The 16663-nt window shown below is 42.2% G+C and overlaps 1 protein-coding gene across 3 annotated transcripts in view; it reads right to left on the bottom strand.

Annotated features, from left to right (window-relative positions):
• Positions 1-254: 254 nt before the first annotated feature.
• The window catches only part of Slc1a2 (solute carrier family 1 member 2), a 130456-nt gene continuing 114047 nt past the window's right edge, over positions 255-16663 (bottom strand). For 2 of the 3 annotated variants that reach the window (NM_017215.3, NM_001302089.2), the window contains 2 exon segments: positions 255-9353; positions 13172-13403. In NM_017215.3, coding sequence (NP_058911.2) covers positions 9282-9353; positions 13172-13403 — 304 coding nt within the window. In that variant the 3' untranslated portion in view covers positions 255-9281. 3 annotated transcript variants of the gene reach the window in all.

Here is a 16663-nt window from a genome sequence, read left to right as displayed (position 1 = left end):
GCCACATAGATAAGAAGTGAATAGGAGTTTTGGAAGCCTCCCTAGTGTGGCTGGTTCACTGAGGAACCACCATAACCCACAATCCACTAGCTGTGCTTTACCATGACTTTACTGTACATAGAGGTTTCCCAGAAAATATTTATTTGAAATATCATAGACGTCAGTCCATAATTTCTTCTACAAATACCACTAGAGATATAACTAACATTCTGTAACTAATAAACTACAATGAGAAGTGAAGAACAGGCGACTACAAAGAGAAATTGGAATCCACATTTATTGATGAGATATATATGTACACGGGAGTTAAAACACTCGATGAAAGATTGAATTCACAGGTTATTTCCATCATATGAAGAATATCCAGTTATTTTACACATGAAATGTTACAGTCACAAGAAAAGCTAAATACAAACATAGGAGATCTCAACTACCCAAGGTGTGCTTTGCCAACAAGGCATTTCCTAGTACCATATATAAGAAACAGCCCCCAAATTAGTCTCTTTGCATTCATTAGTCTTTAAATACCATGTGCTATAGATGTACTATGCTACATGACATCAGACCAATGGGGACTGGGAATGGGAGAGAAACCATTAGTCTTATCTTTCATTCAAAAATAATCCTGCCTAAAGTCTCCTTTCCTTTCTGTACTTTGTTTTCATTCATAATTTGAAGGATACAGCCACCACATCCCCTCACTCCACACATCTGGAGAAGCCCCTGAAAATGAGTGTGCTTGCTTCACATCTCCATGATCTGTGAGAAAAGGGAGGGGTACTCTCCAGCACAATGTTGTTTCTTCTTTGTGGGGAAGAAAGGGCTTATAGGAACTACAAAGCTCCCAGTATGGTAATTAGTGAGAATGTGGTTTGGGAGATCACATCTAATTGCCATTGTTAATCTCATTCACGCAAACAGAGCATTACTGGGTAGAGGAGACCAGCCTCCTGTCACATACTCAGGATCAGTGCATCAGAGGTTGGTCCTCCTCCGGTGCCAAGGTTGGCCGTTGGCCTTTGCTGGTCCTTGACCATTGCTGGCCCCTGGCTGTTGCTGGCTCCAGGTCTCGGTGTGCTTCTAGTACTCTGTCATTCTCTCACAAGTGTGCAATTTGCTGCCAGACTGTGCTTTCAGGAGGGGGTGTCTCACCTGCATGGTTGCTAATCAGTAAATGCATTCTTGTACTCTAACTCAGAAAGTTAAGGGTAGCAAAGTTCTTTATAATCTTAGGCCATGGTCATCATGGTGAAGATATGACAACCTGAGAAGTTGACACTTCCCCAAAGACATGATTTGAGTATGAGGAGGAAATGGACATTTTTTAAGCCCAGTCCACTGTGAGGGAGGAGAGATGAGCATCTTCATTCTGAACCTCCCTCAGACTTGGTAACCACAAGTTCCACACGTACATTGAATAGGAATGATGCAGGCATAAGATGACACTTCACTGAGTAACAGGAAACACATTCAACCCCATCCCAGCTCAGGGCTGTATTTACAAAGGTGCTAGACTAGAGATTTGCAAACAGTCATCAGTACAGAGGTTTCATAGGTAAGCTCTTCACTCAGATCACATTGAGAAATAACTCTTAGTTGATACCTAAGACTGCAAAGAAAGGTTTCCAAATGGTCATGGTCATATCTATTGCATTTAGATAAACAGCCAAGAAAAACAGTTAAATTAAATTACATCAATACACTGCTTCACTGAAATTACACACAAATACCTACATTATAGCTACACAAAGTGCATAGGCACTGTCTTCATGCGTGAACCAAGTATCAACGTATACACACAAGAAAGTCATGCTCTGATAGCTAGCTGTGAAAACAGATACAATCTTAGCCAGTTGATGGCACATCTAATCTGTTCGCTTAATGAGGAGCAGGCTTGAATACATCCTAATATGTCATCTATATAACAGGCTATTTATTCTTTCAAGCACAGTAAAATACCAGTCTCCCCACCATTGCAGAGAGTGTGTTTGGTGGAGAAAAGACACCTTGTGTTTTCCGTGACTACTGGTTTACTTTGTGGGAAGGTCACATCAGTCTGTTGCCTACCTGAGGATAAACTATTGGGGTTTAATTCTAAATAATCCCAGTATGATTCTAACTCCCAGCTCCAGCGCCCCAGTGATACAGCATGGATTCTGAATGGGTACTAAAAATATGTTGTCTTTAATTTCTTCTTAAAAATATATGTTCAATTCATATAACAATGTGAGGTTTTGCTATCATTTTTTCTTGGCAAGACATAACTGCACCAAAACTGACCTGAATTCTTTCCTTACCAGCCATCCTCAGCTGTTGCTACTCTACATTTTATTAGGCCAATTTTCACATAAACATCTAGTAATGCATGGAGATTCTGATAGAGAAGCAGTCCTGCTATTAGCACCAGCCTTTATTCATTTTATGAGACAGAAAAATTAGGAAGGTCAGTTGGGAAAACAAGGACTGGTGTTGGAAAAAAGCAGTCAGCACCATTCCTTGATGTTGAAGGATTAACTGTTCAGATGCATATACCCTAACTACCTAAGGGGCTTAAGCAATTCCTTGTTCTGAGTTTGGTCGAATTGCATCATTAAGGACTGAGTTCCAAAATTTCTCAAATGTGTCTGTATGCTCAGAAAACAGTTGATACCCCAAATTGCTATAGAAACATGTGCTCTAATTAGCTATACTTCTATCTATGTGGTTGTATAGAAAATATCATAAGAAAATATCTGTCTGAAAAAATTGCAGATACCAAAGAGACTATATCAGCCTACTCTGAGTCTTTATGATTTTTGAAGAATAGATATAAATGTGTAACATTATTAAAAGTTAAATTAACATTAAACTTGTGATATCCAGGACTATAAATATTTCTCTGTATAAATAATAACAAAGAAATTTGGGGATTTGTGGAAGAAAGAATGTAAGATTGGGCCAAAGTAACTTTGTAGACTGGAGATGCAATACTGATCAGAGGGCGATATGCCGTCCCTAGTAACACAGATTCAGACTGGGAAGCCAAAATATATCTGCTGGCATCAAGATAAAATTAGATTCACAGTTTGCCAGCTCTCTCCTCAATCTGTAGAAAACAAATAGAAAAAGAATATACAAAAAATTCTCCAAAAAGTAGGTTTGTTTTAATATATACAAATCTCTATAGTGACCAGCTGATCTGGTCTGTGTTGTGTTGTGCAAGGTGGGGATGGGATGCTGAGATTTTAGGGAGGAGGGAAGAAAGAGGAAAGAGTTGAGGTGGAGTTGGTTTGTAGAAGAATCTGGATACCGAAGGCAATTATAACAGGAAAGTGACTTTGTGGGTACTAAGACACCCAGGAGCTGAGTTTCTAGTTGTGTGTGTTAGGGAATTTGATGTAGCATGGAGAAAAATTAGTGATCGGTTTGACCACTTCCTTGGTCTATGAGTGTCTCTGTCCCCTACCTAAGGCAGCAGGCCACTTCCAGGCAGGCTAAATGGTTGCCATGGGGAGAAACAGAGCCAAGAAGTAGCAAGTCTCTGTCTGACTGCATCATCCCCATGTCCCAGAGGATGGTGATAAGGATAACAATCAGTTGTTAGGTTCCAAAGCTCACCCAGGGATTGGGGGTGTCTCTAGAGGAACCCAGATATTCTGCCACCCGTTGTCTGGGTCACCTGATGCCTCTGCAGAGCACAGGTCTGTCCCAATAGTAGATTTTATTCTCAGCCTAAAAGTTCCTCAAAATACAATCAGAAAGACTTAAAAATACCAAAATGGATAAATGGATCACAGGATAAAACAAGACTCAGCAGAGGAAAAAAAATGATGAGAAATGAATGATTCAGAGTGTTAGTGTGAGCCTAATGCCCCAGGACCTTCTGGACTTCTCCTGCTTTTTTGCAGTGACCTTAAGTGGATCAGTTAAGAAACATCTTTCTGCTCTCCCTTTAGATCTTCTGTCACCTTGAAAGGAGAGAAAAACCCAACCATCATCACCATCAACAAAAATTAACCCTTTCTGACCTGGCTGTCTGTGTTGCTCCCCCACATTTGAAGGGCTGAAAACTAAATACAGCAATTTAATTCTGGCTGAGATTTGGTCAGACAGCCAAAATGCAAACTATGGCCTTTTGTAACAGAACCAGAGAGAGTAAGGTACAGCCACCTCTCACCGCTGTGATGACTTAGACACTGTGTTAACATGGGAAGGGCAGGGGCAAACGGGAAAACTAACTCCAATCTTGTAAGTGACAGCATCTCTCCCTATGATGATGTCCCTTATGCATGTTTCCTCTTGATAAAGAGGAAAACTTTCTACTGAAATCAGTCAGCTCCATCTGCACATCCCTGATGGTGTGAGGGTTGTCTCAGAATGAATGTGCTTGTCTACCTGCATGTGTGGAGACAGTTGCTGTTGTTGTGCAAATCTTGCACCAAATGTCAGGAGTGTTCAAGCTTGTTTGCCAGAGGCCCTCAATTTCCCACACAGGGTTGGCAATTAGGACTGTTTGGGGAAAATTATGTGGGCTGAGTATTTGGAGTGGGCTCTGTTGCTACAGCAGGTATGATGCAAGAACTCAAAATGCAGACACGAGGTACCTGGTCCCTCACGGTGATGCTGAACATGTCCCCGAGCAGAATCACTGCTTCCGTGAGGACAATGCGTTTAGGGAATAGGGATTTTAACCAAAGGATATTTACGGATGTCTCGAAACTGCCGCAAATGGTGGGTTACTGTGGCCACTCTTCAAGCTTGTTGTAAAGTATGGAATGAGTGGAAGCTTGAGTTGGAGTTTTTCCAAAATGGATGAGGAAACATCTAAACTGATTATTCATTATTTTGTGTCTTTCTAACTTAAAATATAAATAAGCAATGTTTGAGAGCAGTCAGATGGACAAAAGTAAAGCAGGGCATTTGGTCCAATCCCTTCTCATCTCAGACAGAAGCATAAGAAACCTGGGCACACAGTGGCTACAAGTGGGGAGTGTCTTAATCAAATGTTTCCTCTCCCAAGCCACGTTGTTTTTAAGCATCTCTGTGTTGTTGCCTGATTATGGTGTTAAGCTATAAGACTATTATTCAGTTAAGATCTCCTGTTATCTGCTTCCAAGCCAACCCCCTCATAACTATTTGGCCATTTACTAAGCAGTCTATTGAGCAATGAAACAGCAGGAAGGGAAGGGGAGGAGAGGGCAGTAAACTGGGAAGAGTTTTAGGGAAAATCCTAAGCTGGTTGGTGTTCTTGATGAGATCCTATCTCACTCCACCCATGGAAAACTAGCTGTCACAGTTGCCACCTGGCTGGGTTGGCACCCAGTAATCCTTCTTTTGGGTTTAGCCAGAGGCTACTACAGATACCGAGACCATGAATCTTCAGTGACAACTTAGTTTAAAAAACCCTTGCTTCAGACTCTAACCTTATCTTCTTCTGGCCCTTGGGCCCTGGAGCCCTGCAAGTATTCCAATACTGGAAAATCCCATTTGGTCCTTCTTCTTGGCTGATAAAGAGTTCAGCTGCAGAATAAGGAAAACAACAACAGTAGCAGCAGCAGCAGCAACAACAACAACAATTCAGGGCAGACAGATTGGTCCTAGTAGAGAGCAGCAAACAGGGTAGGTTGCCCTCTGGGGTGTAACCGCTGCCATTTTAGTCATCAAAAGAGGCCAGAGCTGCTCAGCCTTGTTTATCCGGAGCCAGAAGCATGTGAACACCTATTTGGTTTATTGCTCTGTTGCATGAGGAAAATAATGTGTAGGCAAGAGCCTAGATTCTGACAAAAGTGAAAATTATAGTAAGATTCTACTTTGGAGAACAAAGGGAGGATTACTTGCAACAGCAAGACAAGGTTGGGTTTTCTTCAGAGGCCTCTCAGCTCTCTCTCAAGGGCCTCTAACTACTTCCAAGGACCTTTGGCACTTCCATGTGCCATGATTTTGCAGCCATAGTTGGAAATTAACTGAGCTCCTTATCAGCAAACTATTGAGATCCCAGCATCCCCGAGCAGGGACTGACTTCCTCCTACCCAGTTCTCTGCTTTTCTCATTTTCATCCGGGGGCATTTTGGCACCCTTTCTTTACTCTGTGAATGTCCAAACTAACTAGTGACTAGTGAGGAGAAGTGAATATTTGTCTTTTATGGAGAATAAAATCTTCCTTAGGCAATGGGGCCACACAGGCTTTTGCTACACCGAACAGGAAGTAGAAAACCAAATCTGGTAATGATCTCATGGTCCTAAAATCACCTACAGGCCTTTACTGAGGTTTTGTGTGCTTAGATCCTATGGCTACCTGGACTCTTTGGTGTCCTGCCACCCTCAGAAGCCTACAGTGAATTGACTTTGTTGAAATTTACTCAACATTTAAATGATGATTTGTCTTGCTTCTCGTAGGGAAAGGATGAGAAAGGGAAGCATGAATGTCTACTCACTTGGTTTCTTCTGAAATGATTTTGATTCCTTGAAAATATTAACTGAATCCATTAAGGAAATAGTACTGCCAAAGCCCCAATATACAAGTCTCCCTGGTACCTGGAGTTAGTGTATGTGACATACACCCTGTGTGTGTGTGTGTGTGTGTGTGTGTGTGTGTGTGTGTGTGTGTGTGTGCGCGCGCGCGCGCGCGCGCGCGCGCAGAGAGAGAGAGAGAGAGAGAGAGAGAGAGAGAGAAAGCACTACACATAAAAGATTAATCATTATGGGCATTCAGATCTACGATAACTCTATTAATACAGACACGCACAGTGACAGGCAATCTATATAGACTATGGCTACTAGAACACATTCTTGATCATCTTTTCGGCTTCCTGCTCCTTTTCTAGGCAAGGGAATCCTCAGTGGGCATGGCATGGGAAGGGTTAATGCAGCCTTACAAAAGCAAGACACAGTACTACCTAAATTCCACCACATCCTAGATTTTTAGGGTGGTCTCCAATTTGATAAATTATTTAGTTTTAAAAAAATTTATTAAATTTTCAGATAAATGTGATTTCCTTAGCATATTCTCTTCAGACAATGTATGTAGTCAGCAAAACCTGACTTGTGAAGTAGTGTGCCTTTGTTCTCCTGAACGTTCTGTCACATAGGCTAACAGGACTCCTAGGGGAGAGCTGAAGATAAGGCCAACTAGAAAGATTTTCAAACAGAATCAGAGATGACAGACACAGTCACCCTGCGAGTGCTTTTGAGAGAAAGTCAATGCTCAAGTACCCAGGTGGCCTTGTATCTTCTTGTATGGGGAGACCCATTGGATGGAATGGCCTTACCCTCCCCCACATAGCAAAACCCGGCATGCTTCTGGATGCCTTGCCTAGATATATCTACTTAGCATAGGAAAGCCCTTGGGTACCACTTACAGACTATCTAGAATATTTTCTACATCTAAATGGAATCCCCTCAGCCAGTCTTATCTTCTATCAGGGATTCATTGCTGGTCACTGCTACCCTGTTCACTGTCCCCCAGAAGAAAGTGAAAATAAACAGTGTTCTGCCAGGCAATGAGGGGTGCCCACCTGCGATCTTAAAACTGAGGCTGAACAGTAGGTCTGAGAGTTTGAAGCTATTCTGGGCTACACAGCATGACCTTGTTTCAAAAGTCAAAGCCTGAAACAGAACAAAATAATTCATTTAATACTGCTCAATAGTGATCCTTGTTTAAAAATAGTTGGGATTTATGAGATAAAGCAACAGGAATCTCTTGTCTTTTGTATGTTTCCAAGCTTTCTGATTTGAAGGAGAGAGGTCACACAAGAGAGACTAACAGGAGAGGTGCTGACTCAGCACCCTTCCTCGGAGACACTGGGCCCTATTACTGCTTATGAATGTCTCCTCAGCTCTGCCTGACTCAGAGGATGCGCATGTCCTGACTGATAGCTCAGGTTCCATCACTCCTTCAAGTTGAATTTGTTTTGCTTCTCAGTGGTTCGAGTTCCCAGCTAACCGTTAAACCCAGGATCTTAGGAAAATACTGTGCATTCTTCACCAGAAGATAATAATAGAGACATTCACAATTTTAGCTTGCATAACCCATCATTAAGGATTCGTTGGCTGCCTACCACAGGCAAACCATCAGGCTCTGCCAATTATATTATTTATTCCTTCAGACTTTCACAGTCTCTGGAAAGGATTCTATCTGGAAAGTTTTGTAGAGCCATTCTTGGTCTCCATTTGATGGTTTGGAGCTGCCTGGACTCTGTCATAGGAACCTTCATAGGATTTTATATAGATGTTTGCTTTCTGTTTGCTTTCTCACCAAAGAGGAAGGGTGCTTTTGTGTTTGGTGAGAGTTTTCACGTGCTTTGATATAACAAAACACTTTCTACATAATAGCTATCTACCAAGATGATAGGAAAAGAGTCATAGCCCACGTGTGTTTCTTACTGTGAGGAAGCTAAAATGCTCAGCCATGTAAGCAGACAAGAAGTGTTAGACATGATTCGGATGTTGAAAAATATCTTCCGGTGAGGAACTCAAGTGAGAATCTATAGGTGGAACGAAAAGTACAGCTCGGATCATCACACTTGCCTTCACTATGCTCTACGAGTGTAGGTCAAACAAGTGGATTGGAATATTTAATTCTGGCTAAAATTCAGGTTGACTGTGCTCCTTCATGTTCCTCAAGGTATACAGTGATAACACACATACACACACACACACACACACACACACACACACTCCACAGGAAGGCAGAGCTGTGGCCTCTGTGATCACCTGCATTTCAGAATATGGGCGCCCACTGAAACTCTGAAACATTTTACTTAGACAGTGCACAAAAAGGTAAGTTCTCAGAGTTCCCCAAGACAGATGCTTTCAATCAATGTAGGTGCCGACTCTACAGGCTGGAGGGGAGGTACTTCTAAAAGCTTCCAGCAGAATCTTTTGTGCAGAACAAGGTGAGCCACACTTTAAGGACACCTTGTGTGCTTGGTGTCTCAAGTCCCCGGAGGGCACCGCACTGCTTTCATCCCGTCCCCTTGGAAAAACAGCATCCACAGTTTTGCACTGAGACAACAGGAAGCTGGCAAGAACATGTCTTCCATTCAAAGTGGTTTCTCCAGCAGCATCCATTCAGACAATAACACAAGTAAGAAAATTAGATGGTTATGAAGCATTATTTGGCAAAGACACGGCACGGTGCCTATCATCATGGGTGTACACAGCTCCTCTACGCCTCAGCTAACAGATTAAGTAAACATAGAAATATATGCATTTTTCCTTTTGTAAAGGAAGCCTGTTTAGAGCATCTTTTACCATAAGATACGCTGGGGAGTTTATTCAAGAATTGGCTGAGAATCGGGTCATTATTTTTCACGTTTCCAAGGTTCTTCCTCAACACTGCAGTCAGCTGACTTTCCATTGGCCGCCAGAGTTACCTGAAAACAATTACCATCAACATCCAACTTACAGGCCACGAACCACAAGAAACACCACCCGTGGGTCATGTGGAGAAGCACCAGATCCGAGTTTACAGTGTATGCCGAAACCATAGTTTTAAATGGTATTCCTTCAAAATTAGTTTTGAACCCATCTTGCTGTTCAACAGTGAATGGAAAGTTGAACTATTCACATTTGCCTGAAGGGTACTGAGGGATCACAGATGTTCAGCAGTGTAGGGACCACTTCAACAATAGTTTTAGGGCTGTAGACTATCTCACTACCCAGACTACATAGCACTGTAGTCCTTAAAATACAGGGAGTGTCATGTGCTACTCCACACAACCATACAGAAAGAAATCCAGAACTAGGCAGCTACTTCTACTCATGCATGTGAAAGGTTCAGTCACAGTGAGGCCAGGGGAGTTACATATGTGCTCAGTCTTAATTATCGAAATGACGATGTTTGGACTCTACCGAGTAAGTCTCCGTGGCTTTAGAAATTAAAAGGGGAAATGTTTGTGGGTATCAGTGGCGATTCATTCCAAATCATTTTAATGTAGACATTTAGGAACCTATAATTATGTCCTGGTTTTCTGGCCCAGAGAGAGCTGAACCTCTATGCAGGAGGGAAGTTCTCCCATCCACTTCTAAGCAGGTTTCCTAGCTTACCTTCTGTCTGTCTGTCCTCAAGGTCATGTGCAAACTTAAACCCACGATTGATATTCCACATAATGAAGAGACTGGATTTATGGAAGCATTAGGATATGGAGACATGACAAATGCAGCAAAGTTTGAAAGAAATCGGACCTCCTTTTTACCCAAGTGGGAAGGAAATGCATGCATCAAGAACATGCAGCATGCTGGGAACAGAGAACCAGGTGCCCTTCGTGGATCATGCAATGAAAAAAAAACTATCCATTCATCCAATTCACATTAACACATGCTCTCCACCCTGCCCATACACTTAGGAAGCCCATGCAATTAGCAGTGATGGCTCACATGTTGTTACTCAGAGGAGAATTAACAGGCTATTGTGAAACTCCAAACTACGGTTATAAAGAGACTAGCATGGCATAACAATGCTTGAAAGTAGTTAAAGTTTTGACCAGAGCTGCAGCAAACTGGTTTCCCCTTCAATCAACTGTCAAGAAAAACTACCAAAGACAAACTGGAGAAATCTGCCTGTTCCTCGTGACCTTGAATGTACATGCCTATTTGGCTCTTAGTGATCAATCATATCAATGGCAGTACACAGATATCAATCACAATGTGACATCCTAGAAGCATGTGGGAGGTGTTTACTTTTTGTCTGTAAGTGCTGGGGCCTGTATTTCAAAGGTAGTTGAGCCTTTTCGGAAGTAAAGAAACCTGGAAGCCACTCCTTAACCCATTCTACCCCTGTCTTGTTCAGTCAAGGGTAGGGCATTGGCAAGAAGCATTTACATTCTTCTTGCTGGGGTCTAAAAACTGGACCTACAAAGTGATGAGGGTGGGAGTTAATGGGAAAGAAGTCCAAAGAAATGAATACATGTGACCCAGATACTTCAGAAAAGGGTGTGCGTCTATGTACCTACCCTTGCCTGCTTCCTTTTACATCACTGACAACACAGGTAGCTGACTTAAGAGTGAGAAGCCTGGGGGTAGGATTCCCTTCAGAGAGCTAAGGCCAATCGCCTCACTAAGAACACAAACCTCTAAGATATTTATAGAACCAATATACCCAGATACGTTACCCTAAGGGCCTGCTCAGATTGAATATTGACCAAGTGCTAATTACTTTACAAGGATGCAGGAGGTTGATTGGGTAGCCAATTGTATGGAGAAACTGAACAATTAGCTCTATGGAACTGCCCAATAAAAAGGAGGCTATGTGAACATGGCATGGAATGGCAATGCTAGCAAGTTGTATTCAACAGATATTTACTGAGTGCCTACAACAGCCCAGACATGGTTTGGGAAGGTGGACATCATGGTGATGATGATGGACGAAGACCCAGAGCACTATGTATCAGCTTGCTTTATAGTGACGGGGTCAACATTACCACCTCTATAGCTTGCAAAGTTTTGTGTTAAACCCATAGTAAATACTCTTGCAATCTCTAAGAAATGAAAAGTAAGTCAGAAATCCAAAATCATATCCTTTCCTCTATACCATACTTTTTTAAAAACACTCTCTCCAGAGTATTAAGAAGCCATTTGAGAAGCTCTCCCTGCCCAAAGAAGCTCCCAACATTGACTAGGATTCATTTGCACATAACTGTGAAACAAAAAAAATACATATGGTGATTCTACTTTGTCACATCCTATGCTTCCTGACAATGATCTGAGGTTAAAAAAAAAAAAGAAAAGAAAAAAAAGAAAAAAAAGTAAAACCTTCTCTCTTGTATAATGCTGCATATTCAGTAACCCCATAACCCCAGTATATAAGTCAGGGTCCTATAGGGATAGGCACTCAGTAAATACTTGGTGAGTGATCAAAACATGGGATGCCAAGGGGATGAGTGATGACACACCACTAAATCATACAAGGCACACAATAAATACTTGAGAAATATAAAAGTCACTCCATGAAAATGGTGATCCTTATGAATCCAAACTAACTTGTCTGTGGAAAGGAACTCCCCATTTACTTGGGTGTGAAAAGCAGTAACATTTCAAGAATATGGATTATAGGCCCAAATGCCTATCTGAAAAATTTTAAATGGACATCTTTTTTTGTCTTGTTAATTAACTAATTAAAGAACAGTCTAACTCCCCAGTTTGTAGCAGAGCTCTGGCTCTCCTGCACCTGCACTTGATAGAGTGGGAGCAAGCAAGACTATCTGATCTGTTAGTACTCAGGACTTATGGTACAGTCCAGTAAACAGAACTGTTGGCTGTAACTCTCTGACGGAAACAGTGGTGCTACTCGGACTCAAGACTTAACCAAGGGAGAAAGATGAAATGTGATCGTATCAGCAGGCATCAAAAAGAATGGATTGCTATTGATTCAGACTGGCCTCAGCTATAACACTCAATCATTTAGCCCTTCTCCCATCTGCCAGGGTTTCTCCAAGTTTGCATCACTCTGGTCATGACACTGTCTTTGTCAATGTCAAGTTAGTTACAGTGAAGGCCAGCTAGAGCCCATCAAGCTTGAAGACTTGGCACCCAACAGCTTGAAGGAAAACCCAGAACACCCACACTGCAGGAGAACTGGAGTGTGTGATACTTAGCATTAAAAGAAAAAAACTTTCTGAAGAACGGCTTTGGAGGACAATTATTCTTGAAACTGCATACCCATTTGGGATGCAAAATAAAAGCTGGACTACAACTTACCCTCCCACCAAAAAATAAATAAATATAAATAAAAAATAAAAGGAAAACAGCCAATTCAACTTTTATATGAGCTTTTTAAAAAGCAATTTGTATTACAGAGTAGGGAGGAATACTCGTGCTATATAAAGTCAGTGATACTTGGTCTACATATTTTTCTGACCCTTCCTTTGAGGAAGAGAATATCTGAAGGCCATCAAAGTTCTGACAACCACAAAATCTTGGCCCAAAGAGTGAAGAAAATTGACCAAATTAGAGTAAGGGGGCGGATGTGGGAATCTGGTGAAACAAGCAACTGATTGGTCCTTTTGGAGTCAGACTTGCTGATGTCCCACCATGCTGGATGCAGAGTGAGATGGTCTGGGCCCCAAAGAAGCTTGGGTGACATGATTCCTTACAAAGAATGGTAAGAATGGATGCAGGGGATGGTGCTTTTTTGTAAGAGTCCAGCATGCACTATTCATATGCAGGTCTCGATATCCAGGAATGGGAAAGGTACCTTGCACTCATCTATTACGACAGAGTTGTGTGCGGCATAGACACACTGATTAGAGTTGCTTTCCCTGTGGTTCTTCGTGTCGTCATAAATGGACTGCGTCTTGGTCATTTCGATGTCTTCGTGCATTCGGTGTTGGGAGTCAATGGTGTCCAGCTCGGACTTGGAAAGGTGATAGACAATCCCAGCCCCAAAAGAATCGCCCACTACATTGACCGAAGTTCTCATTCTATCCCTAGGGATGGAAAAGAAATTGAGTGAGAAATTGCTTTCTATGAACTTAAGACTAGTTCACAGTGCTGCTAGAACCAGCAGGTATCCAGAGTATCTTTCTTCCTCATGACTTAGGTTGCAAATTCTGTACTGGGGGAGAAGTGGTTATTAATAAGAGAAAAAAACTTGTCTTAGAAAATCAACACCAGGAAAGCTCACTGAGTTCTTAAAGGTAGTTGTGCTCTCCCATTGGGAAGCACAAACTGGTTTGTGTGAAGGAGCCTTTGACGACATTCCTACACCTCCAAAGCTCTGTCAAGAAATGTACTGGAAAGCCATTAGAGAAGTTAGTAAACAAACAAGTGAAAATAAGAGACAGGAGATGAGGTAATGCTATTCCAAGAAGAGCCTTAGTTGAAGACACTCCCCTTCCATCAAAGCTCTGATCATCTTAATATTTGTGGGTCTTCTCAAAAATGAAATAACAAAAATGGCAGGGTATAGGGTTGTTAGAACAGGAAAACAGTATGAACAAAATGCTTATCACAGTTTCAGGCACTTGCTAGAAACCTCTTTGAAAAGCTAGTGAACCTGATTATGGGGTACATATAATAATACAATAAGTTTTATCCAGCCAATTCAAATGTATTTTTGGCAGTTTCTAGGCAACACATCCAAACATAACTGGTTAAGCTGCTGTCTCCCTCTGAAAACATTACCCTATTTCTACTCCAACTCCTGTAATAGGCAGAATGTGGCAGACTATGCCAATTACCCCCTTAGTCCACAGGAAAAGAAGTATCTGTAGGTTTCAGTGACAAAGAGACAGTTACTGATCCACTGAGAGACGTTTATAAAAACAGAACCTGGCTCTTGTGAGCTGTGTAAGAATTGTGAGGAGTCTCAGAAACACTGTGGATGTCTATGTAAACCACCTCTTCCTAGAAGGAAAAGCAGAAAGGACAAGGCAAAGCAAAGAAACAGTTGAGGACAGAGGCAGAGAAAAGGATTTCTGGGCTGTTATTTTGAAAGTAAAATATGTGAAGGTGATTGAATAGGAGAAGCCCATTGAGAAGACAGAGCTAAAGGGTCAGAGAAAGATGGTCTCTAGTGATGTATCATGGATGGATGGCATCTGAAGTGCAGTGACCGTCATACTTTGGCGGGGCAACTCAATTCTATCACTATAGAAGAGAAGGGATGGGGGAAAGCGGGTTCCTCGAGTAGTTGGCAAGAATTAAAGGATATATGTCAAACAACCAGAAACAAACTGAGATCAAGTCCCATCCTGCCACCCTCTGCCATTATACATCCTGGGAAAATTCCCAAGTTGCCCAGTCAGGAGAGCAATCATAGCTATTCTGGTTGTATCTTTCATTTTTTCGCCCCTGAAAGTATTGCAAAAACAAAACTTCCAAACCAAGAGGGAAATGTCTTACTGATTCTAGGGGAGTACAACTTTGACCCAAAGAAGGATATGAGAATTTCTGGTTCATACGTGGAAACTTTTCCATAAGCAAATAACTTTTACTTTCTATCACAGTTACCCCTGTCCTCTTGGAAAAGTCTACCTTTCATGATGACCTCAGTAATAGAGAAACTGGGGGTTGTCGGGGGAGGGTGGAGATTGAGAAGAGAGGGAAAGGAAGAAAAAGAAGAGAAGGGGAGAAGGAAGGAAAGAGAGAGAAAGAAGAGATATTTTTTCAAAAAAGGAATGGACTGGGATTCTGTCTGCTAGGACAGCAAGAAAGTAAAGGAGTTGGAAGCAGGATCCTGCATTAGAATTCACTATAAATGGCTCCACTCTTCTTTCTGGGCTGGCAGGAGTCAAAAAGAAGAGGGGGCTGAACAATCCTCCACACCAATCACTGGGTCTGGCTTCTTTGAAGAAAACTAACTGCCAAGGTAGCCTGTCTCTTTTCTTCTCTTGGTCCAAGTCCTCTGGCAGGGAGATGAGAGACTGTCTGTTTGCAGGTCTGCATTCTCACAGAAAGTCTGGGTCACTCACTGCTCATCTGGGTCTTTGTCATGTGTCCTGTGAGATGATCACTGTTGCAGATGTGAAAGAACCAAATATCCAGTGTCAGAACTTAACCAAGCAGAATCAAAGCATAGGGTATGTTCTCAGAGGGCAGGGTGCCAGAGAGAGGGACTGTGTCTAGGAGCTCTGTGTGGCAGCAACTGGTCACCTAGGGCTCCTGACCTAGAGTAGGCTGGCATTGGAGTGCTCCAATCACCTGGCTGTTGGTTACAATATGATTGGATTCCAGCCTGGGATGCTATCATGACTCTAACAGGCAAGTTAGTGATCTCTTTCTATGTGGCATCTCTCATTTGTCAGAATTAGAACAATATCCACCATGGGGAAGATAACAGCTGATGCCCTCTGAGAGGCTCTCCACAAAGCCCTCTGCATATGAAAGGCTGATGAGGCACAAAACAAGTGCCCTTCCTTTGCTATTATTAGCCAAGAGGGGAGTTCCTTCTTCATTTCCCCCACCAGATGCACACTCCTCATTTTTCACCTAGCACTATTGGGATTTCTTGAGCACACCACATCTGGTTGTTGTTTTGAAAGTTCTTTACTAGTGTGTAAGCTCTTTGAATACAGAGATCATGTTTTATAGTTTCTATGGAAGAATTGGCTCCAGGACCTCCCACGGATATCCAAATCCACAGATGCTCAAGTCCCTTACACCAAATGTCCTAAACATTTACTTATAAGCTGCAGGATCTCCCTGTACACTCAATCACCTTTAGATCACTCGCAGTCCCCAATACAGCGGGGACACTATGTAAGTGCCCGTGCTGTATTGTTTTGGGAAGGCTCACAAGACAAAAATGTCTGTACATGAACAGATGCAGTTTTATAAAATGGTTTCTACCACACTTGGTTAAGTCTGGGAACCCAGAAACCAGAGAGAGTTGTGAGCATTCAATGTGGTCCAGGGCAGGGTGGGGGACTTGGGAAGAAGATAGGAACGGGAGCAAGAACAAAATGGATCCGTCATTTGGATTAGAAGCAGATGGACTGAAGAGAAAGAAAGGGTTGCTTGTTTAGCAACACATCTGGCAGGACTGCACAGTGCAAAGCAAGGATACAAGCATCATCCAAGAGGAGGAGAGAGGCATAGAACCCAGACTGAACGAGATGGACGAAGAGCTGGGTAGACTCAGAGAGAAGAGGAGCAAGAGGACTTGGCAAGACAAAAGCCTGAAAATGGTCAAGTCGAAGCGGGGAAGATTTAAAGACTTTCAGACACTACAGAGTTGTTTTCTGGG

This window comes from Rattus norvegicus, chromosome 3 (assembly GCF_021556685.1).
Source record: "Rattus norvegicus strain SHRSP/BbbUtx chromosome 3, alternate assembly SHRSP_T2T, whole genome shotgun sequence".
Classification (NCBI taxonomy): Eukaryota; Metazoa; Chordata; class Mammalia; order Rodentia; family Muridae; genus Rattus; species Rattus norvegicus.
Note: the sequence above shows the minus strand (reverse complement) of the source record. Positions and strands in the feature narration are given on the sequence as shown.